At 54.6% G+C, this 22194-nt stretch overlaps 1 protein-coding gene across 2 annotated transcripts in view; it reads right to left on the bottom strand.

Moving 5' to 3' along the window:
* Positions 1–22194, bottom strand: part of KIF13B (kinesin family member 13B) — a 225706-nt gene that overhangs the window by 41047 nt on the left and 162465 nt on the right. The window contains exons 34-35 of one of the 2 annotated variants that reach the window (XM_069728391.1): positions 9508–9585; positions 8784–8837 (exon numbers count right to left, since the gene is read on the bottom strand). In XM_069728391.1, the coding sequence (XP_069584492.1) occupies positions 8784–8837; positions 9508–9585 (132 nt within the window). Of the gene's footprint in view, positions 1–8783; positions 8838–9507; positions 9586–18493; positions 19843–22194 lie in introns of those variants that run through there. The other variant, XM_069728392.1, reaches the window with a different exon arrangement.

Below are 22194 nucleotides of genomic sequence, written 5' to 3'. Positions count from 1 at the left end.
CCTGTCTGCAGTCTCCCGGATGTTTCCAGTCTGCCTGTGACTTCCATTAACTTGGCTACATCAACATTACACGTGTGCTCACTTGGACCTTGGGCTTCCATGATCCATCTCACTTTGAGAGCAACACTGTGACACCTAACCTCTTATTGTCTCAGCAGTTAAATTTCTATGAGCAGAGATGGTTTTTATTGTCCAAGTTATTCAGCTACATAACACAGCTCCTGAGCCTGTTCCATACAGTATGTTGGATGTTGCCAGGTGGGTTAAAAAAAAACGTAAAAAAATAAATAAAATAAAATTCAATGTTGGAAGTGGCAAGAAGCCACTTTCCCCTTTTACTGCTCCAAGTAGAGGTTTCGATAGAAATGGCTGGTGGAGTTCACCTTGGGGGGAGACGGCGACTCCCGCGGCTTCCTGCGCAGATCAGCCTCGTCAAACAAACCTAATCGCTCCCAGTGATCGTGCAAATTGCCAGTTTAAAATGGAGAAAAAGTGCGTCTGAGCGAAGCCAGCTCCCCCGCCTCTCTCGTTAGAGGACAGGACGGTTTACTGTCATAATAAAAACTTATGCCGTAAATTCCATTTAGAAAAAAAAACACCCAAGGGGGATGAGAAATCCACGTCCAGAACGTTCCTGAAAGTAAAGTCTTACAGAAAGGTCTGAGAGGAGAACGGCTGATAATGAGAAAGAAGGAGAGAGGGAGAGAGATGCCGAACGTAACAAGGTATCACGACGCAGAACATCAATTGTGGGGAAGACGGACAATGTAACGGCAGCCGGCGTCAGGTCATTACCTCCGGCGTCCTGCAGGTTATTACTCCTCATCTACTGTGGAAAGCCTGGAGAAAAGTTTATGGAAATTCAAAAAAAAAAAAAGGGAAGAACTTGCATCCCCATATCTACTGGAAATAGGATCATGGGCATAAGTGACTGTTCTCTGTTATCAGCCACTTGGGCTAGTCAGAGGCAGACAGTAGTGGGATGAATGACTACCTGCCTCCTTATCATTCATATCTGACACGAATATCATTCACTTTTCTTATAACGCTGCTGCGCTATTATAAGCCGCCTGTTTGGGGTCACCAGCCGCCACTACTTTCAGGTCAGTTCCGCCATTTCATCATAGAGCAAAGGAGGCCGCAAAATGGCCCTGATCCCACAGTCAGACGTTAGCCCTACTCAGGGCAAGTCTTCCCAAGCTTTCCACTAGGTGAACAGACAGACCACTCCTAAATCTCTCTGCCTGAATGTGCAGGTACAGCTGCACCGCACAGTCGTCTCCGTCCCCTCCCTGCACCGCACAGTCGTCTCTATCCCCTCCCTGCACCGCACCGTCGTCTCCGTCCCCTGCCTGCAACGCCATCTCCGTCCCCTGCCTGCAACGCCATCTCCGTCCCCTGCCTGCAACGCCATCTCCGTCCCCTGCCTGCAACGCCATCTCCGTCCCCTGCCTGCAACGCCATCTCCGTCCCCTGCCTGCAACGCCATCTCCGTCCCCTCCCTGCACCGCACCGACCACTCCTTCCCTTGCCTGAACCGCACCGTCATCTCCGTCCCCTCCCTGCACCGCACCGTCGTCTGTCCCCTCCCTGCACCGCACCGTCGTCTCCGTCCCCTGCCTGCACCGCACCGTCGTCACCGTCCCCTGCCTGCACCGCAAAGTCGTCTCCGACCCCTGCCTGCACCGCACCGTCGTCTCCGTCCCCTGCCTGCACCGCACCGTCGTCTCCGTCCCTTGCCTGCACCGCACCGTCGTCTCCGTCCCCTGCCTGCACCGCACCGTCGTCTCCGTCCCCTGCCTGCACCGCACCGTCGTCTTTGTCCCCTGCATGCACCGCACCGTCGTCTCCGTCCCCTGCCTGCACCGCACCGTCGTCTCCGTCCCCTGCCTGCACCGCACCGTCGTCTTTGTCCCCTGCATGCACCGCACCGTCTTCTCCGTCCCCTCCGTGCACTGCGCCGACCCCTGCGTCCCGCCTGCACTGCACCGTCGCCTCCGTCCCGTGCCTGCACTGCACCGTCATCTCCGTCCCCTGCCTGCACCGCGCCGACCCCTCCATCCCGCCTGCACTGCACCGATCCTTCCCTGCACTGCACCGTCATCTCCGTCCCCTACCTGCACTGTACTGTTGTCTCCGTCCCCTACCTGCACCGTCCTCTCCCCCTCACCTGCACTGTCCTCTCTATGCATTCCCTGCACCGTACTCTCCATCACCCACTCTTTGTACAGTCGTCTCTCACCCCCCCTAGACCGTACTCTCTATCCCCCCATGCACAGTCCTCTCTATCCCCTCCTGACAGGTAGGAAAAAAAAGCTCATGTGTATGGCAGCAGCTTCTGTAGTGTTCCTTCATCTGTGGATTTTTCTTGGATAAGCTTTTCACTTGGGATACAGAGACGGCGCCACCTAATGGCCAACAGAGGAATGCGGCTTGGAATATATTCTTGCAGAATAAATCCATAAGTGAGAAGTTTAAGAGTGCCACATCAAGAAGTAGTATGTGGCTGATCAAAAGCTACAACTCCAAACATGCTCTTAAAGACTCGTCATCAGGACATGCTGGGAGTAGTAGTATAATAACTGGCGATTAACATAAGAGATAAACATGAAGTGGCTATAGTCCGCAGCGCCGGCGCTCCCTGCACCAAACGGCTTGCAGCAGCTCGCAGTGATTGACTTTCTGTCGTCTCCAGGTGAAGTGATGAATTATTTCATCAGAGAAAAATGTCTTCTTTTCTTGTAATGGTATCAATAGTAAACCCCGAGACGGAGCCGCTCTGCAGAACGTCTTCAGTATTCATGACAAGACGCGGAATCGCAAGACAACAAAACCCAGCTATTAATAAGGGGGAACACAATGTAACAGACGCATACAGGGGAGAAGAGGAACATACAATGGGGAGCACAGAGAGAGGGGAGCACGCAGAGGGGAGCAGACAGAGGGGGGGTACGCAGAGGGGAGCACGCAGAGGGGAGCGCGCAGAGGGGAGCAGGCAGAGGGGGGGCACGCAGAGGGGAGCGCGCAGAGGGGAGCGCGCAGAGGGGAGCGCGCAGAGGGGAGCGCGCAGAGGGGGGGCACGCAGAGGGGAGCGCGCAGAGGGGAGCACGCAGAGGGGAGCACGCAGAGGGGAGCACGCAGAGGGGGCACGCAGAGGGGAGCGCGCAGAGGGGGGCACGCAGAGGGGGGCACGCAGAGGGGAGCGCGCAGAGGGGAGCACGCAGAGGGGGGGCACGCAGAGGGGAGCGCGCAGAGGGGAGCGCGCAGAGGGGAGCGCGCAGAGGGGAGCAGGCAGAGGGGGCACGCAGAGGGGAGCGCGCAGAGGGGAGCGCGCAGAGGGGAGCGCGCAGAGGGGAGCGCGCAGAGGGGGGGCACGCAGAGGGGAGCGCGCAGAGGGGAGCACGCAGAGGGGAGCACGCAGAGGGGAGCACGCAGAGGGGGCACGCAGAGGGGAGCGCGCAGAGGGGGGCACGCAGAGGGGGGCACGCAGAGGGGAGCGCGCAGAGGGGAGCACGCAGAGGGGGGGCACGCAGAGGGGAGCGCGCAGAGGGGAGCGCGCAGAGGGGAGCGCGCAGAGGGGAGCAGGCAGAGGGGGCACGCAGAGGGGAGCGCGCAGAGGGGAGCACGCAGAGGGGGGGCACGCAGAGGGGAGCAGGCAGAGGGGGGGCACGCAGAGGGGAGCGCGCAGAGGGGAGCGCGCAGAGGGGAGCAGGCAGAGGGGGGGCACGCAGAGGGGAGCGCGCCGAGGGGAGCCACGCAGAGGGGAGCGCGCAGAGGGGGGGCACGCAGAGGGGGGGCACGCAGAGGGGAGCGCGCAGAGGGGAGCGCGCAGAGGGGAGCACGCAGAGGGGAGCACGCAGAGGGGAGCACGCAGAGGGGAGCGCGCAGAGGGGAGCGCGCAGAGGGGAGCAGGCAGAGGGGAGCAGGCAGAGGGGGGGCACGCAGAGGGGAGCACGCAGAGGGGAGCGCGCAGAGGGGAGCGCGCAGAGGGGGAGCACACAGAGGGGAGCGTGCAGAGCAGAGGGGAGCAGGCAGAGGGGAGCAGGCAGAGGGGAGCAGGCAGAGGGGAGCGCGCAGAGGGGAGCGCGCAGAGGGGGAGCACACAGAGGGGGAGCACACAGAGGGGAGCGTGCAGAGGGGAGCGCGCAGAGGGGAGCACGCAGAGGGGAGCACGCAGAGGGGAGCACGCAGAGGGGAGCACGCAGAGGGGAGCACGCAGAGGGGAGCACGCAGAGGGGAGCACGCAGAGGGGAGCACGCAGAGGGGAGCAGACAGAGCAGAGGGGAGCACGCAGAGGGGAGCACGCAGAGGGGAGCACGCAGAGCAGAGGGGAGCAGACAGAGCAGAGGGGAGCACGCAGAGGGGAGCGCGCAGAGCAGAGGGGAGCACGCAGAGGGGAGCGCGCAGAGCAGAGGGGAGCACGCAGAGGGGAGCACGCAGAGGGGAGCACGCAGAGGGGAGCACGCAGAGGGGAGCACGCAGAGGGGAGCACGCAGAGGGGAGCACGCAGAGGGGAGCAGACAGAGGGGAGCAGACAGAGCAGAGGGGAGCACGCAGAGGGGAGCGAGCAGAGGGGAGCACGCAGAGGGGAGCACGCAGAGGGGAGCGAGCAGAGGGGAGCACGCAGAGGGGAGCACGCAGAGGGGAGCACACAGCGCAGAGGGGAGCAGGCAGAGGGGAGCACGCAGAGGGGAGCAGACAGAGCAGAGGGGAGCACGCAGAGCAGAGGGGAGCGCGCAGAGCAGAGGGGAGCGCGCAGAGGGGAGCGCGCAGAGGGGAGCGCGCAGAGCAGAGGCGAGCGCGCAGAGCAGAGGCGAGCGCGCAGAGCAGAGGCGAGCGCGCAGAGCAGAGGCGAGCGCGCAGAGCAGAGGCGAGCGCGCAGAGCAGAGGGGAGCGCGCAGAGCAGAGGGGAGCGCGCAGAGGGGAGCGCGCAGAGGGGAGCGCGCAGAGGGGAGCGCGCAGAGGGGGGGCACGCAGAGGGGAGCGCGCAGAGGGGAGCACGCAGAGGGGAGCACGCAGAGGGGAGCACGCAGAGGGGGCACGCAGAGGGGAGCGCGCAGAGGGGGGCACGCAGAGGGGGGCACGCAGAGGGGAGCGCGCAGAGGGGAGCACGCAGAGGGGGGGCACGCAGAGGGGAGCGCGCAGAGGGGAGCGCGCAGAGGGGAGCACGCAGAGGGGAGCAGGCAGAGGGGGCACGCAGAGGGGAGCGCGCAGAGGGGAGCACGCAGAGGGGGGGCACGCAGAGGGGAGCAGGCAGAGGGGGGGCACGCAGAGGGGAGCGCGCAGAGGGGAGCGCGCAGAGGGGAGCAGGCAGAGGGGGGGCACGCAGAGGGGAGCGCGCCGAGGGGAGCCACGCAGAGGGGAGCGCGCAGAGGGGGGGCACGCAGAGGGGGGGCACGCAGAGAGGAGCGCGCAGAGGGGAGCGCGCAGAGGGGAGCACGCAGAGGGGAGCACGCAGAGGGGAGCACGCAGAGGGGAGCGCGCAGAGGGGAGCGCGCAGAGGGGAGCAGGCAGAGGGGAGCAGGCAGAGGGGGGGCACGCAGAGGGGAGCACGCAGAGGGGAGCGCGCAGAGGGGAGCGCGCAGAGGGGAGCGCGCAGAGGGGGAGCACACAGAGGGGAGCGTGCAGAGCAGAGGGGAGCAGGCAGAGGGGAGCAGGCAGAGGGGAGCAGGCAGAGGGGAGCGCGCAGAGGGGAGCGCGCAGAGGGGGAGCACACAGAGGGGGAGCACACAGAGGGGAGCGTGCAGAGGGGAGCGCGCAGAGGGGAGCACGCAGAGGGGAGCACGCAGAGGGGAGCACGCAGAGGGGAGCACGCAGAGGGGAGCACGCAGAGGGGAGCACGCAGAGGGGAGCACGCAGAGGGGAGCAGACAGAGCAGAGGGGAGCACGCAGAGGGGAGCACGCAGAGGGGAGCACGCAGAGCAGAGGGGAGCAGACAGAGCAGAGGGGAGCACGCAGAGGGGAGCGCGCAGAGCAGAGGGGAGCACGCAGAGGGGAGCGCGCAGAGCAGAGGGGAGCACGCAGAGGGGAGCACGCAGAGGGGAGCACGCAGAGGGGAGCACGCAGAGGGGAGCACGCAGAGGGGAGCACGCAGAGGGGAGCACGCAGAGGGGAGCACGCAGAGGGGAGCAGACAGAGGGGAGCAGACAGAGCAGAGGGGAGCACGCAGAGGGGAGCGAGCAGAGGGGAGCACGCAGAGGGGAGCACGCAGAGGGGAGCGAGCAGAGGGGAGCACGCAGAGGGGAGCACGCAGAGGGGAGCACACAGCGCAGAGGGGAGCAGGCAGAGGGGAGCACGCAGAGGGGAGCAGACAGAGCAGAGGGGAGCACGCAGAGCAGAGGGGAGCGCGCAGAGCAGAGGGGAGCGCGCAGAGGGGAGCGCGCAGAGGGGAGCGCGCAGAGCAGAGGCGAGCGCGCAGAGCAGAGGCGAGCGCGCAGAGCAGAGGCGAGCGCGCAGAGCAGAGGCGAGCGCGCAGAGCAGAGGCGAGCGCGCAGAGCAGAGGCGAGCGCGCAGAGCAGAGGGGAGCGCGCAGAGCAGAGGGGAGCGCGCAGAGCAGAGGGGAGCGCGCAGAGCAGAGGGGAGCACGCAGAGCAGAGGGGAGCACGCAGAGGGGAGCACGCAGAAGGGAGCACGCAGAAGGGAGCAGAGGGGAGCAGACAGAGCAGAGGGGAGCACGCAGCAGAGGGGAGCACGCAGCAGAGGGGAGCACGCAGCAGAGGGGAGCACGCAGCAGAGGGGAGCACGCAGCAGAGGGGAGCGCGCAGAGCAGAGGGGAGCGCGCAGAGCAGAGGGGAGCGCGCAGAGCAGAGGGGAGCGCGCAGAGCAGAGGGGAGCGCGCAGAGCAGAGGGGAGCGCGCAGAGCAGAGGGGAGCGCGCAGAGCAGAGGGGAGCGCGCAGAAGGGAGCAGACAGAGCAGAGGGGAGCAGACAGAGCAGAGGGGAGCACGCAGCAGAGGGGAGCGCGCAGCAGAGGGGAGCGCGCAGAGCAGAGGGGAGCGCGCAGAGCAGAGGGGAGCGCGCAGAGCAGAGGGGAGCGCGCAGAGCAGAGGGGAGCGCGCAGAGCAGAGGGGAGCGAGCAGAGCAGAGGGGAGCACGCAGCAGAGGGGAGCACGCAGCAGAGGGGAGCACGCAGCAGAGGGGAGCACGCAGCAGAGGGGAGCGCGCAGAGGGGAGCGCGCAGAGGGGAGCGCGCAGAGGAGAGCGCGCAGAGCAGAGGGGAGCACGCAGAGGGGAGCACGCAGAGGGGAGCACGCAGAGGGGAGCACGCAGAGGGGAACACGCAGAGGGGAACACGCAGAGGGGAACACGCAGAGGGGAACACGCAGAGGGGAACACGCAGAGGGGAACACGCAGAGGGGAACACGCAGAGGGGAACACGCAGAGCAGAGGGGAGCACGCAGAGGGGAGCAGACAGAGCAGAGGGGAGCGCGCAGAGGGGAGCGCGCAGAGCAGAGGGGAGCACGCAGAGGGGAGCAGACAGAGCAGAGGGGAGCACGCAGCGCAGAGGGGAGCAGGCAGAGGGGAGCAGGCAGAGGGGAGCACGCAGAGGGGAGCAGACAGAGCAGAGGGGAGCACGCAGAGGGGAGCACGCAGAGCAGAGGGGAGCACGCAGAGCAGAGGGGAGCACGCAGAGCAGAGGGGAGCACGCAGAGCAGAGGGGAGCACGCAGAGCAGAGGGGAGCGCGCAGAGCAGAGGGGAGCTCGCAGAGGGGAGCGCGCAGAGCAGAGGGGAGCTCGCAGAGGGGAGCGCACAGAGCAGAGGAGCAGGCAGAGGGGAGCAGACAGAGCAGAGGGGAGCACGCAGCGCAGAGGGGAGAACGCAGAGGGGAGCAGACAGAGTAGAGGGGAGCACGCAGAGGGGAGCACGCAGAGCAGAGGGGAGCGCACAGAGGGGAGCACGCAGAGGGGAGCACGCAGAAGGGAGCACGCAGAAGGGAGCAGAGGGCAGCAGACAGAGCAGAGGGGAGCAGACAGAGCAGAGGGGAGCACGCAGCAGAGGGGAGCACGCAGCAGAGGGGAGCACGCAGCAGAGGGGAGCGCGCAGAGGGGAGCGCGCAGAGGGGAGCGCGCAGAGGGGAGCGCGCAGAGGGGAGCGCGCAGAGGGGAGCGCGCAGAGGGGAGCGCGCAGAGGGGAGCACGCAGAGGGGAGCACGCAGAGGGGAGCACGCAGAGGGGAGCACGCAGAGGGGAGCACGCAGAGGGGAGCACGCAGAAGGGAGCAGACAGAAGGGAGCAGACAGAGCAGAAGGGAGCAGACAGAGCAGAGGGGAGCAGACAGAGCACGCAGTAGAGGGGAGCACGCAGCAGAGGGGAGCACGCAGCAGAGGGGAGCACGCAGCAGAGGGGAGCACGCAGCAGAGGAGAGCACGCAGCAGAGGGGAGCACGCAGCAGAGGGGAGCACGCAGCAGAGGGGAGCACGCAGAGCAGAGGGGAGCCCGCAGAGCAGAGGGGAGCCCGCAGAGCAGAGGGGAGCCCGCAGAGCAGAGGGGAGCCCGCAGAGCAGAGGGGAGCCCGCAGAGCAGAGGGGAGCCCGCAGAGCAGAGGGGAGCCCGCAGAGCAGAGGGGAGCCCGCAGAGCAGAGGACGCAGAGGGGAGCACGCAGAGGGGAGCACGCAGAGGGGAGCACGCAGAGGGGAGCACGCAGAGGGGAGCACGCAGAGGGGAACCCATAATGCAGAGCATACAGAAGGGAGCATACAGAATGGAGCATACAGAAGGGAGCCCACAGAGAAGGGGAGCCCACAGAGAGGGGGAGACCACAGAGAGAGGGAGCATACACTTACTCTGTGACCCGCCAGGTTGTGCTGCGCTCCTAATTCCCCTCGACTCCCCGATAACTGGAAAACACAGAAAAAAAAATGTCAATTTCCATGATGAAGTCGTTTTTCAGTCTTGCACTCTACACCAATCACTTTCTTCATGCATCTTTTCAGCTCCGTTTTTATGATACTCAAAATCTCCAAAAGGTATGGAGCGCAGCCTCAGGTGGGACGTCCAATATCTGGCAAGATTTCTTCTCATTACATCAAACTGAAGCAACATCAGAGGATTCAAGTGTGTCGGTAGTGTGAGAAGAGACGGACAGTGCCAGATATTCGGTTGCGACTTCATGACACTAGGGCAGTATTTCTCCATTCCAGTCCTCCAGACCCACCAACAGGTCATGTTTTCAGGATTTCCTTAGTATTACATAGGTGATAGAATTAATGCTGGAGCAGGTGACGAAATTATCACCTGTGCAATACTAAGGATATCCTGAAAACATGACCTGTTGGTTGGTCTGGAGTTGAGAAACGCTGCACTTGGGGAACCTGGTGTGAAATTTCTGTCTGCCTTCAGCCACCACTAGGGGGAGCTGACTGTATACTCTTTAATTACAAGTATTAGTGTGCTCCCCTGGTGGTGGCCGTAATGAAATGCATCAAAATAAAAATATAGGACCCAAAAAAATGAGCATCGTGCTACACAGACCATTATTGTTCCTGGGACACTGGGATATATATTTACCCTGTGGACATTGGGAGAACTTAAGCTTTTCCTGCTCAGCTTTCCTTTTCCCGATAATTGTTCCTTTACCGCCACCTCCTGAATTGAAAGAGAAAAAAGAAAAAAACATTTAGTATTTTTCTTGCCTAAATTTCGAGGAAAAAAATGTAATCCACTTATGAACATTCACTATGGTTTAAAAATAAATATAAGTTGCTTTTGTTACGTAATCATTAAAAATAGCCTTAAACTACCCTACTCATACAATAAATACTTTCTTGTTTGTGCATAAAAATAAAATAAAAAAGGGAGGAGGTGAGCTGTGATATCACCTATTGTGAGTGGTGGATCCTGTGTTATCTACTGTATGTAGAGGTGTTATCAGTCACTGTACAGGAGGAGGAAGTGAGCTGTGATATCACCTATTGTGAATGGTGGATCCTGTGTTATCTACTGTATATAGAGGTTATCAGTCACTGTACAGGAGGAGGAGGTGAGCTGTGACATCACCTATTGTGAATGGTGGATCCCATGTTATCTACTGTATATAGAGGGGTTATCAGTCATTCTACAGGAGGAGGTGAGCTGTGACATCACCTATTGTGAATGGTGGATCCTGTGTTATCTACTGTATATAGAGGTGTTATCAGTCATTGTACAGGAGGAGGTGGTGAGCTGTGACATCACCTATTGTGAATGGTGGATCCTGTATTATCTACAGTATATCAAGGTGTTATCAGCCATTGTACAGGAGGAGGAGGTGAGCTGTGATATCACCTATTGTGAATGGTGGATCCTGTGTTATCTACTGTATATAGAGGTTATCAGTCATTGTACCGGAGGAGGAGGTGAGCTGTGACATCACCTATTGTGAATGGTGGATTCTGTGTTATCTACTGTATATAGAGCTGTTATCAGTCACTGTGCAGGAGGAGGAGGTGAGCTGTGATATCACCTATTGTGAATGGTGGATCCTGTGTTATCTACTGTATATAGAGGTTATCAGTCATTGTACCGGAGGAGGAGGTGAGCTGTGACATCACCTATTGTGAATGGTGGATTCTGTGTTATCTACTGTATATAGAGCTGTTATCAGTCACTGTACAGGAGGAGGAGGTGAGCTGTGATATCACCTATTGTGAATGGTGGATCCTGTGTTATCTACTGTATATAGAGGTTATCAGTCATTGTACCGGAGGAGGAGGTGAGCTGTGACATCACCTATTGTGAATGGTGGATCCTGTGTTATCTACTGTATATAGAGGAGTTATCAGTCATTATACAAGAGGAGGAGGAGGTGAGCTGTGACATCACCTATTGTGAATGGTGGATTCTGTGTTATCTACTGTATATAGAGCTGTTATCAGTCACTGTACAGGAGGAGGAGGTGAGCTGTGATATCACCTATTGTGAATGGTGGCTCCTGTTCTCAGCTGTGTATACAGGTGTCATCAGTCATTGTACAGGAGGAGGTGAGCTGTGATATCACCTATTGTGAATGGTGGATCCTGTGTTATCTACTGTATATAGAGGTGTTATCAGTCATTGTACAGGAGGAGGAGGTGAGCTGTGATATCACCTATTGTGAGTGGTGGCTCCTGTTCTCAGCTGTGTATACTGGAGTCATCAGTCATTGTACAGGAGGAGGAGGTGAGCTGTGATATCACCTATTGTGAGTGGTGGCTCCTGTTCTCAGCTGTGTATACTGGAGTCATCAGTCATTGTAATCCCGCCTGTGATGAGAATTACAGTGGGGCAAAAAAGTATTTAGTCAGTCAGCAATAGTGCAAGTTCCACCACTTAAAAAGATGAGAGGCGTCTGTAATTTACATCATAGGTAGACCTCAACTATGGGAGACAAACTGAGAAAAAAAAATCCAGAAAATCACATTGTCTGTTTATCATTTTTTTTGCATATTATGGTGGAAAATAAGTATTTGGTCAGAAACAAACAATCAAGATTTCTGGCTCTCACAGACCTGTAACTTCTTCTTTAAGAGTCTCCTCTTTCCTCCACTCATTACCTGTAGTAATGGCACCTGTTTAAACTTGTTATCAGTATAAAAAGACACCTGTGCACACCCTCAAACAGTCTGACTCCAAACTCCACTATGGTGAAGACCAAAGAGCTGTCAAAGGACACCAGAAACAAAATTGTAGCCCTGCACCAGGCTGGGAAGACTGAATCTGCAATAGCCAACCAGCTTGGAGTGAAGAAATCAACAGTGGGAGCAATAATTAGAAAATGGAAGACATACAAGACCACTGATAATCTCCCTCGATCTGGGGCTCCACGCAAAATCCCACCCCGTGGGGTCAGAATGATCACAAGAACGGTGAGCAAAAATCCCAGAACCACGCGGGGGGACCTAGTGAATGAACTGCAGAGAGCTGGGACCAATGTAACAAGGCCTACCATAAGTAACACACTACGCCACCATGGACTCAGATCCTGCAGTGCCAGACGTGTCCCACTGCTTAAGCCAGTACATGTCCGGGCCCGTCTGAAGTTTGCTAGAGAGCATTTGGATGATCCAGAGGAGTTTTGGGAGAATGTCCTATGGTCTGATGAAACCAAACTGGAACGGTTTGGTAGAAACACAACTTGTCGTGTTTGGAGGAAAAAGAATACTGAGTTGCATCCATCAAACACCATACCTACTGTAAAGCATGGTGGTGGAAACATCATGCTTTGGGGCTGTTTCTCTGCAAAGGGGCCAGGACGACTGATCCGGGTACATGAAAGAATGAATGGGGCCATGTATCGTGAGATTTTGAGTGCAAACCTCCTTCCATCAGCAAGGGCATTGAAGATGAAACGTGGCTGGGTCTTTCAACATGACAATGATCCAAAGCACACCGCCAGGGCAACGAAGGAGTGGCTTCGTAAGAAGCATTTCAAGGTCCTGGAGTGGCCTAGCCAGTCTCCAGATCTCAACCCTATAGAAAACCTTTGGAGGGAGTTGAAAGTCCGTGTTGCCAAACGAAAAGCCAAAAACATCACTGCTCTAGAGGAGATCTGCATGGAGGAATGGGCCAACATACCAACAACAGTGTGTGGCAACCTTGTGAAGACTTACAGAAAACGTTTGACCTCTGTCATTGCCAACAAAGGATATATTACAAAGTATTGAGATGAAATTTTGTTTCTGACCAAATACTTATTTTCCACCATAATATGCAAATAAAATGATAAAAAAACAGACAATGTGATTTTCTGGATTTTTTTTTCTCAGTTTGTCTCCCATAGTTGAGGTCTACCTATGATGTAAATTACAGACGCCTCTCACCTTTTTAAGTGGTGGAACTTGCACTATTGCTGACTGACTAAATACTTTTTTGCCCCACTGTACATGACTGATGAGAAGTACTCTGTACAGAACTTGAAGCGTCAGTCTATGTAGAGCCGGGTTGAGGAGCCTCAGGCCCACGGGCCATTTATGTGCCTTGATTACCTTTTATCCAGCCCCCGGGCAGATTTCTGGGGACCAAAGTGCTATTTTGACTCCCGCCGGCCCATTCATTTCTTCTTGCACGCAGTGTTTACTACTGAACGCTGAGGTGTGAAAGGTTACGTCCTGACACTAGTGCCAGCTTTGTGGGTGGAATTAGCGCACAATTTGTAAGGACCCAAAAGGATATAAATACACAAATGGCCCTTGGCAGAAAAAAGGTTCCTGAATCCCCAGCCCCGATTTAGACGCTCAGTAACCAGTACATGAGCAGCACTTTATGGGGATGTGACGGATGAATCCTTCGGTCGCCTCCATTGCTCTGGTGACTGTGCAGCGGCCCATGGGCAGAGGGTTATACCGTGTTTCCCCGAAAGTAGGACCCCCCCGAAAGTAAGACAGGGTGGGGGTTTCGGGGGGGTCCTCCAATGTAAGGCCTCCCCCGAATGTAAGGCAGGGTTGGGGGGGCCGCTGTGAAATGTAAGGCCCTTACCTTTGGGCCGCCGCTGTCCCCCATTGGGTCCCCAGGCTCCAGAGGTGTCCTCAGGTGCAGCTGGGCGGGTCCAGCGCTCATGGGGTTAACTCGCCGTGTTAACCCCGCAATCCGCCCAGCTCAACAGCTCATTGGCCGCCCCTGCTCCCCACGTCACCGCCGGCCCCCGGCTCGAGCGCTGATTGGCCCAGCAGCTCGGGCTGTAATTGGCCGCCCCAGCCCCACGTCACCGCTGTTTCCCTGCTGATTGGCACAGCGTTCCCTGCAGCACAGGCCTTCCGCACCCACAGCCGCACCGCAGAGGGAAACGTCCAGCATTTAAAAACCAAGTAGGGAAACATGTACTGTATAGGGTATGGGGCTGTGTGCAGTGGGATACGGCACTGTTATGGGGTATGGGGCTGTGTGCAGTGGGATACGGCACTGTTATGGGGTATGGGGCTGTGTGCAGTGGGATACGGCACTGTTATGGGGTATGGGGCTGTGTGCAGTGGGATACGGCACTGTTATGGGGTATGGGGCTGTGTGCAGTGGGATACGGCACTGTTATGGGGTATGGGGCTGTGTGCAGTGGGATACGGCACTGTTATGGGGTATGGGGCTGTGTGCAGTGGGATACGGCACTGTTATGGGGTATGGGGCTGTGTGCAGTGGGATACGGCACTGTTATAGTATGTTAATAAATGTTAATTTATTGGTTAAAAAGAAATTGTCATTTTTTTTTTTCGGCTAATGTAAGACCTCCCCCGAAAGTAAGACAGGGTGGGACTTTTTGGGGTAAAATTAATGTAAGACAGGGTCTTACTTTCGGGGAAACACGGTAATGTCGGGTCATAAAGTAACACCTTGTAACATAAGAACGTTCCCGGAACCATCCGGAAGCTCCCGATGATACATTCCGTATTCTTTGTTACAGTATTTAGACATTGTCCTGCACATGCCTCATATAAATAATCTGCGGAGCGATTCTATTAATTCTAGGCCCGTGTGGGCGAGGAGGACGAGGGGGTCTGATCTCGGGACGGAGCCAGGAGGGGATGTACGACTTCCTGACATTACCGGGAGGAAATCCTCTATGAGGCTGTAAGACGGGAGAGGTTATTACAGGTTTATTACATTCTGACATTAGTATCATTATCACACAACTCAGGAGTGCGGAAGGCGAGCAGACGGGACCGGAACCTGCAGGGCTGAGCGCATACATTCACCGCTCATTAACTTAATTATGGCTAATTGCCGAGCCATTAGCAAAGGGAGAAGGCAGAAAACCGCAGACCTAGCCACCATCTAGTACTGCCTCCCTGTAAGTGACCTAGGTACAGATAGTACTGCCTCCCTGTAAGTGACCTAGGTACAGATAGTACTGCCTCCCTGTAAGTGACCTAGCCACCATCTAGTACTGCCTCCCTGTAAGTGACCTAGGTACAGATAGTACTGCCTCCCTGTAAGTGACCTAGGTACAGATAGTACTGCCTCCCTGTAAGTGACCTAGCCACCATCTAGTACTGCCTCCCTGTAAGTGACCTAGGTACAGATAGTACTGCCTCCCTGTAAGTGACCTAGGTACAGATAGTACTGCCTCCCTGTAAGTGACCTAGGTACAGATAGTACTGCCTCCCTGTAAGTGACATAGGTAGATAGTACTGCCTCCCTGTAAGTGACATAGGTACAGATAGTACTGCCTCCCTGTAAGTGACACAGGTACAGATAGTACTGCCTCCCTGTAAGTGACATAGGTACAGATAGAACTGCCTCCCTGTAAGTGACATAGGTACAGATAGTACTGCCTCCCTGTAAGTGACATAGGTACAGATAGTACTGCCTCCCTGTAAGTGACCTAGGTACAGATAGTACTGCCTCCCTGTAAGTGACATAGGTACAGATAGTACTGCCTCCCTGTAAGTGACATAGGTACAGATAGTACTGCCTCCCTGTAAGTGACATAGGTACAGAATGTACTGCCTCCCTGTAAGTGACCTAGGTACAGATAGTACTGCCTCCCTGTAAGTGACCTAGGTACAGATAGTACTGCCTCCCTGTAAGTGACCTAGGTACAGATAGTACTGCCTCCCTGTAAGTGACCTAGGTACAGATAGTACTGCCTCCCTATAAGTGACATAGGTACAGATAGTACTGCCTCCCTGTAAGTGACATAGGTACAGATAGTACTGCCTCCCTGTAAGTGACCTAGGTACAGATAGTACTGCCTCCCTGTAAGTGACATAGGTACAGATAGTACTGCCTCCCTGTAAGTGACCTAGGTAGATAGTACTGCCTCCCTGTAAGTGACCTAGGTACAGATAGTACTGCCTCCCTGTAAGTGACATAGGTACAGATAGTACTGCCTCCCTGTAAGTGACATAGGTACAGATAGTACTGCCTCCCTGTAAGTGACCTAGGTACAGATAGTACTGCCTCCCTGTAAGTGACCTAGGTACAGATAGTACTGCCTCCCTGTAAGTGACATAGGTACAGATAGTACTGCCTCCCTGTAAGTGACATAGGTACAGATAGTACTGCCTCCCTGTAAGTGACCTAGGTACAGATAGTACTGCCTCCCTGTAAGTGACCTAGGTACAGATAGTACTGCCTCCCTGTAAGTGACCTAGGTACAGATAGTACTGCCTCCCTGTAAGTGACCTAGGTACAGATAGTACTGCCTCCCTGTAAGTGACCTAGGTACAGATAGTACTGCCTCCCTGTAAGTGACATAGGTACAGATAGTACTGCCTCCCTGTAAGTGACATAGGTACAGATAGTGCTGCCTCCCTGTAAGTGACCTAGGTACAGATAGTACTGCCTCCCTGTAAGTGACATAGGTACAGATAGTACTGCCTCCCTGTAAGTGACCTAGGTACAGATAGTACTGCCTCCCTGTAAGTGACATAGGTACAGATAGTACTGCCTCCCTGTAAGTGACATAGGTACAGATAGTACTGCCTCCCTGTAAGTGACACAGGTACAGATAGTACTGCCTCCCTGTAAGTGACATAGGTACAGAGCTGCCTCCCTGTAAGTGACATAGGTACAGATAGTACTGCCTCCCTGTAAGTGACATAGGTACAGATAGTACTGCCTCCCTGTAATTGGCATAGGTACAGACAGAGCTGCCTCCCTGTAAGTGACATAGGTACAGATAGTACTGCCTCCCTGTAAGTGACATAGGTACAGATAGTACTGCCTCCCTGTAAGTGACATAGGTACAGATAGTACTGCCTCCCTGTAAGTGACATAGGTACAGATAGTACTGCCTCCCTGTAAGTGACATAGGTACAGATAGTACTGCCTCCCTGTAAGTGACATAGGTACAGATAGTACTGCCTCCCTGTAAGTGACATAGGTACAGATAGTACTGCCTCCCTGTAAGTGGCATAGGTACAGATAGAACTGCCTCCCTGTCACTCCCTGTAAGTGACATAGGTACAGATAGTACTGCTTCCCTGTAAGTGACATAGGTACAGATAGTACTGCCTCCCTGTAAGTGACATAGGTACAGATAGTACTGCCTCCCTGTAAGTGACATAGGTACAGATAGTGCTGCCTCCCTGTAAGTGACACAGGTACAGATAGAACTGCCTCCTGGTAAGTGACATAGGTACAGATAGTACTGCCTCCCTGTAAGTGGCATAGGTACAGATAGAACTGCCTCCCTGTCACTCCCTGTAAGTGACATAGGTACAGATAGTACTGCTTCCTTGTCTTTTCTACAAATGATTTAGATGTAGATACTGTAGTACTGCCTTCCTGTAAATGATGTAGGTACAGATAGTACTGCTTCCTTGGCTTTTCTGCAAATGATGCAGGTACAGAGAGTACTGCCTACTTTTAAATGATGTAGGTACAAAGAGTACTGCTTCCTCGGCTTTTCCAAATATAAGTACAGATTGTACCGTTTTTCTGTAAATGACGTAGGTACAGATAGTACTGTCTCCTTGTCTTTTCTACAAATGACATAGGTACAGATAGTACTAACTCCCTGTAAATGACATAGATACAGATAGTACTGCTTCCTCTGCTTTTTTATATACGATATAGATACAGATAGTATCGCTTCCCTGTAAATAACACACTGTTGAAACCAGAAGTTTCCATCCACTATTTCCACCCTCTCAGCAAATATTAATAATTATGGTAATCCTAATTGACCTAAAACGGGAAAAGATTATTGTGATTTCACATCCGATATTGAGAAAAACCTGCAGATGTATCTTTTTATATAGTGGATGGAAAGTTCTGGTTTCAACTGTAGGTGCACGTGTTGCATCTGTCTAACAGTCGCGAACATATTTTTCGAGCACGCCAAAGCCCCTCTGTTCGCACCCAAGCATGCTCAGATAACACCTTACCCAAGCACGTTCGCTCATCACTAGTTGTAACTCTTCTTCCTTTAAATAATGTAGAGATACTACGGCCATCCTGCCTCTCCCTGTAAATGGTGTAGGCACAGATAGTTCTGACTTTCTATCTTTTCCTGTAAATCAAGTAGAAACCGATAGTACTGGCTCCTTGTCTCTTCATGTAAGTTATATAGGGACAGATTCTACTGGCTCCTTGTCTTTTCCTGTAAGCCATGTAGGGACAAATAGTACTGACTCCTTGTTTTTTTTTTCCTGTAATTTATGTAGAGAACAGATAGTACTTGCTCCTAGTCTCGTTCTATAAATGATATAGACAGTAATTGTGTGGCCGCCCCTTTTTCTTCCTGTAAATGATGTAGAAGGAGATACAACGGCCAGCCTTTTCTCACAAGGAATTAATGTAGGCCCAGATAGTACTGCATGCCTGTCTCTTAACACCTGTTTATATCAGTCCCCTTCCATCCTTTTGACTAAGAGTGTACTGGTTAGAAATAAAAATTAAAAAAAAAGGGGATTCCCTTGGCCACGCTGCTCGCATCAAATATACAAAATGGGGGATTGCTCTGATCCAAATAATTTTGGGGGTCATATGTACCTCGTCGTCAGGATAGTTTGTCATCCCTTTCGCAAAGCTGATGATATCCGGTGTACCTGACGCAACCTCCCCACATAAGACATTACCGCTCAGAGGACATAATATACACTTGCTTTATTTTTTTTCATAGAAAATACTCCATTTAACATGCTCACAGAGACTGAACAATATGACTGACGCTGCAACGTGGTGGTAAGTCAGATTCCCATCCAACATTTTGGCGGGTTGCTTACTTAGTATATCATGCACCCACCACAGGGGGTTTAGGAGCTTCCACTTTAACTATCGAGTTCAGTTTATTATAAGGGCCTAATCAGGACTTAGGATAGGTCGCTAGAGTCACATGGGCACGGACTCTACTACCGCCGCCTCTAGAGAAGGCGTTTCGGAACAGCGCCAAACGTTGTGTAGTGGCCATAAATGGTAGCACAAGCTCACAACCGTATGAAAGAAAAAGGGCTCATGTCAGGAAACAAAAAGTACGCCCCTCGCTATGGGGCTCATTCAGGGAATATAGCATACCAATCTATACTAAAAGGATTGCTGGTCTGTAGGAGAGATGATAAATGTGTGAAGGCTGAGGGTCCGGCTACAAGGCTCCATTTGCTGCTTTTAAGAAAGAGGGACCTAAAGCGTCCTGTGTAAATGGAGCGATAGTGAGCATGTGCGAACACCTCTGGTCAATAAGACTGGTGGCCGCACATGCTCAGTTCAGACTTTGGGATCACAGCAGTCAGATCTCCAATAATCATACATAGACCATCTATCCAGTGGTTACAACTCCTTTAAAGCCTTCTGGATGGAACTTTAGAAGAGAACATATGCAATCAATGTACATTGGTCCGAAGAGCTCATGCTTTCCCTTTACACTTAGGTTCCATTGAGAAGTTTATATACTTTGGAAACTGTTACAAAATGTTCGATATCTGGTCCACTTTTTGGATGTGTATCAGAAAAACTCTCTCTCCAGGTTTCCTTCAATGGCATCAGTTCTCAGATGGACCAAAGATACAACTGTGTGAATACCAAAGGCCACTCCATGGTCAGGCCAATGAGCGACGACATCACGGCTCTTGGGTTTCTTTATTTCCTCAAGGTTCAAAGTTTAGGCCAAAAAGTTTTCCTGTTCCAGTCTTCTTAACTGTTTCCCAAAAGTAAGTCCAATTTCTCTCTCCAATAGGCGTCATATTCTTTTGCCCCGTGACGTGGACTACTGCTCTGTGGCACCACGCTCATGCCCCCTCTTGGCATCTTGAAGCCGTCCCAGGTCTCCTGCAGTAGCCGTGGCGGGGCTGACGCTCTCCTCCTCCACTCACATTTAGGAGGCGCCAAGTATGAGGGAAGTTTCACATCAGGTCCCTGTTTGTGATCACACGGAGTCTGGTCTCCTGAGGACTGGCACTGCTCTCCGCTGGGGCGGCACGGATCTCGATATCCTCTGCCGATGGGGCAGAAAGCCTGCGTGACAAGGGGGGAGTGAAAGACGTTAACGTCTCCAGGGGGAAAACAAAAAAAAACAAAAAAAAACAAAAGACGGACTGTCAGGTCTTAGGAACAGATGTGTGTCTGATGTGTTGGTGGATCCAGGAATGTTCTGCGGATTAAGACTTCACATGTTCATGCTCCTTCATATCCAATTTAGTAGGATTTCTTCGGTTTCCCGAATTTTTAGGGTGTCTAAGGGGGTACTCATCTGATGAAAATAAGGAAAGAATCTGCGGAGACCATTCATCCCAAGCTGATCTCGTGGGTCACACAATGGACCTGAAGCAAACTTCTAAAATTAATTTTTTTTTAAGAACCGGCAATGACGGTGACAGCAATGACGATTGTCCTAAGGTGTACGGTGTGCAACACTCCAGGACAACATGGTATCTACCCCATAGTGCCACCCTGCCCGTATACCGCAGAATAGTGATCATATTTGCACATACATGCCCAAAGTATTTCTCTGGATATTTAGCAGTGTCCATAAAATCACTGCGTAGAAGTACCCCTCAATATGGCAGTGCCCACAGGTGTACACAGGTACAGGACATTAGTTTCTCCCATGCCGCAGAGAACAGAGTGCCACGTCCCCCGCAGAGAGCATAGCACCACGTCCCCCGCAGAGAGCACAGCACCACGCCCCCCGCAGAGAGCACAGCGCCACGCCCCCCGCAGAGCGCCACACCCCCGCAGAGAACAGAGCACCACGCCCCCGCAGAGAGCACAGCGCCACGCCCCCGCAGAGAGCACAGCACCACGCCCCCCGCAGAGAGCACAGCGCCATGCCCCCCGCAGAGAGCACAGCGCCACGCCTCCGCAGAGAGCAGAGCGCCACGCCCCCCGCACAGAGCAGAGCGCCACGCCCCCCGCTCAGAGCAGAGCGCCACGCCCACCGCACAGAGCAGAGCTCCCCGCACCCCGCACAGAGCAGAGCGCCCCGCACCCCGCACAGAGCAGAGCACCACGCCCCCCGCAGAGAGCAGAGCGCCATGCCCCCTGCAGAGAGCAGAGCGCCACGCCCTCCGCAGAGAGCAGAACGCCACGCCCCCCGCAGAGCGCCACGCCCCCGCAGAGAGAACAGCGCCACGCCCCCCGCAGAGAGCAAAGCGCCAAGCCCCCCGCAGAGCACAGCACCACGACCCCCCAGAGCACAGCACCAAACCCCAGAGAGCACAGCGCCACGCCTCCGCAGAGAGCACAGCGCCACGCCTCCGCAGAGAGCACAGCGCCACGCCCCCACAGAGAACACAGCGCCACGCCCCCACAGAGAGCACAGCGCCACGCCCCTGCAGAGAGCACAGCGCCACGCCCCTGCAGAGAGCACAGCGCCACGCCCCTGCAGAGAGCACAGCGCCACGCCCCTGCAGAAAGCAAAGCGCCACATCCAGAGAGTCGAGTGCTGTGCTCTGCAATTTCCAGCCATCCCATAGTAAATTAATAGACCAAATGTGTGTGCATGGCTCTACAAAACGCTACTCTCGTCATCGGTGGGGGGTCCCAACACTCAGGTCATCAGCACGTGACCACACTGAACCCTTTTCACGGGGGGCAGTTTTTAATTGCTTTCATTCCTTATACATTGGGAATGCTTTAATGGTAAAATGTGACGACATTCATTCCTAAAGTCAGTTTCCTGTCCATCGTCATGATCAGTGACAGGACAGAAAAAAATTATTACATCTGGTTACAAAAACGTTCCTACATGCAATGTCCGGCTACTTCAGTTTTACACAAAATGCTCAGCATAAAATAATAATCAAAGTATCCCCCCCACTGGTCTCTGTACTTCCAGCTCTGGACACCAATGTTGTCAATAATGTCCACTCCCGTCTTACCCGCTATCTCTCAGATAACTCTCTTCTAGACCCTCTTCAATCTGGCTTCCGCTCTTTACACTCTACTGAAACTGCCCTCATTAAAGTCTCTAATGACCTACTAACAGCTAAATCTAATGGTCACTACTCCATGCTAATTCTCTTGGATCTCTCTGCAGCATTCGACACTGTGGATCATCAGCTCCTCCTCACTATGCTCCGCTCCATCGGCCTCAAGGACACCGTTCTCTCCTGGTTCTCCTCCTATCTCTCTGACCGATCCTTCACTGTATGTTTTGCTGGTTCCTCCTCCTCTCACCTTCCCCTTACTGTTGGGGTTCCTCAAGGATCAGTCCTAGGCCCCCTACTCTTCTCGTTGTATACTGCCCCTATTGGACAAACAATCAGTAGATTTGGTTTCCTGTACCATCTCTATGCTGACGACACCCAATTATACACTTCTGCTCCCGATATCACTCCTGCCTTATTAGAAAACACCAGTGATTGT

Source organism: Ranitomeya imitator, chromosome 5, assembly GCF_032444005.1.
Source record: "Ranitomeya imitator isolate aRanImi1 chromosome 5, aRanImi1.pri, whole genome shotgun sequence".
Classification (NCBI taxonomy): domain Eukaryota; kingdom Metazoa; phylum Chordata; class Amphibia; order Anura; family Dendrobatidae; genus Ranitomeya; species Ranitomeya imitator.
Note: the sequence above shows the minus strand (reverse complement) of the source record. Positions and strands in the feature narration are given on the sequence as shown.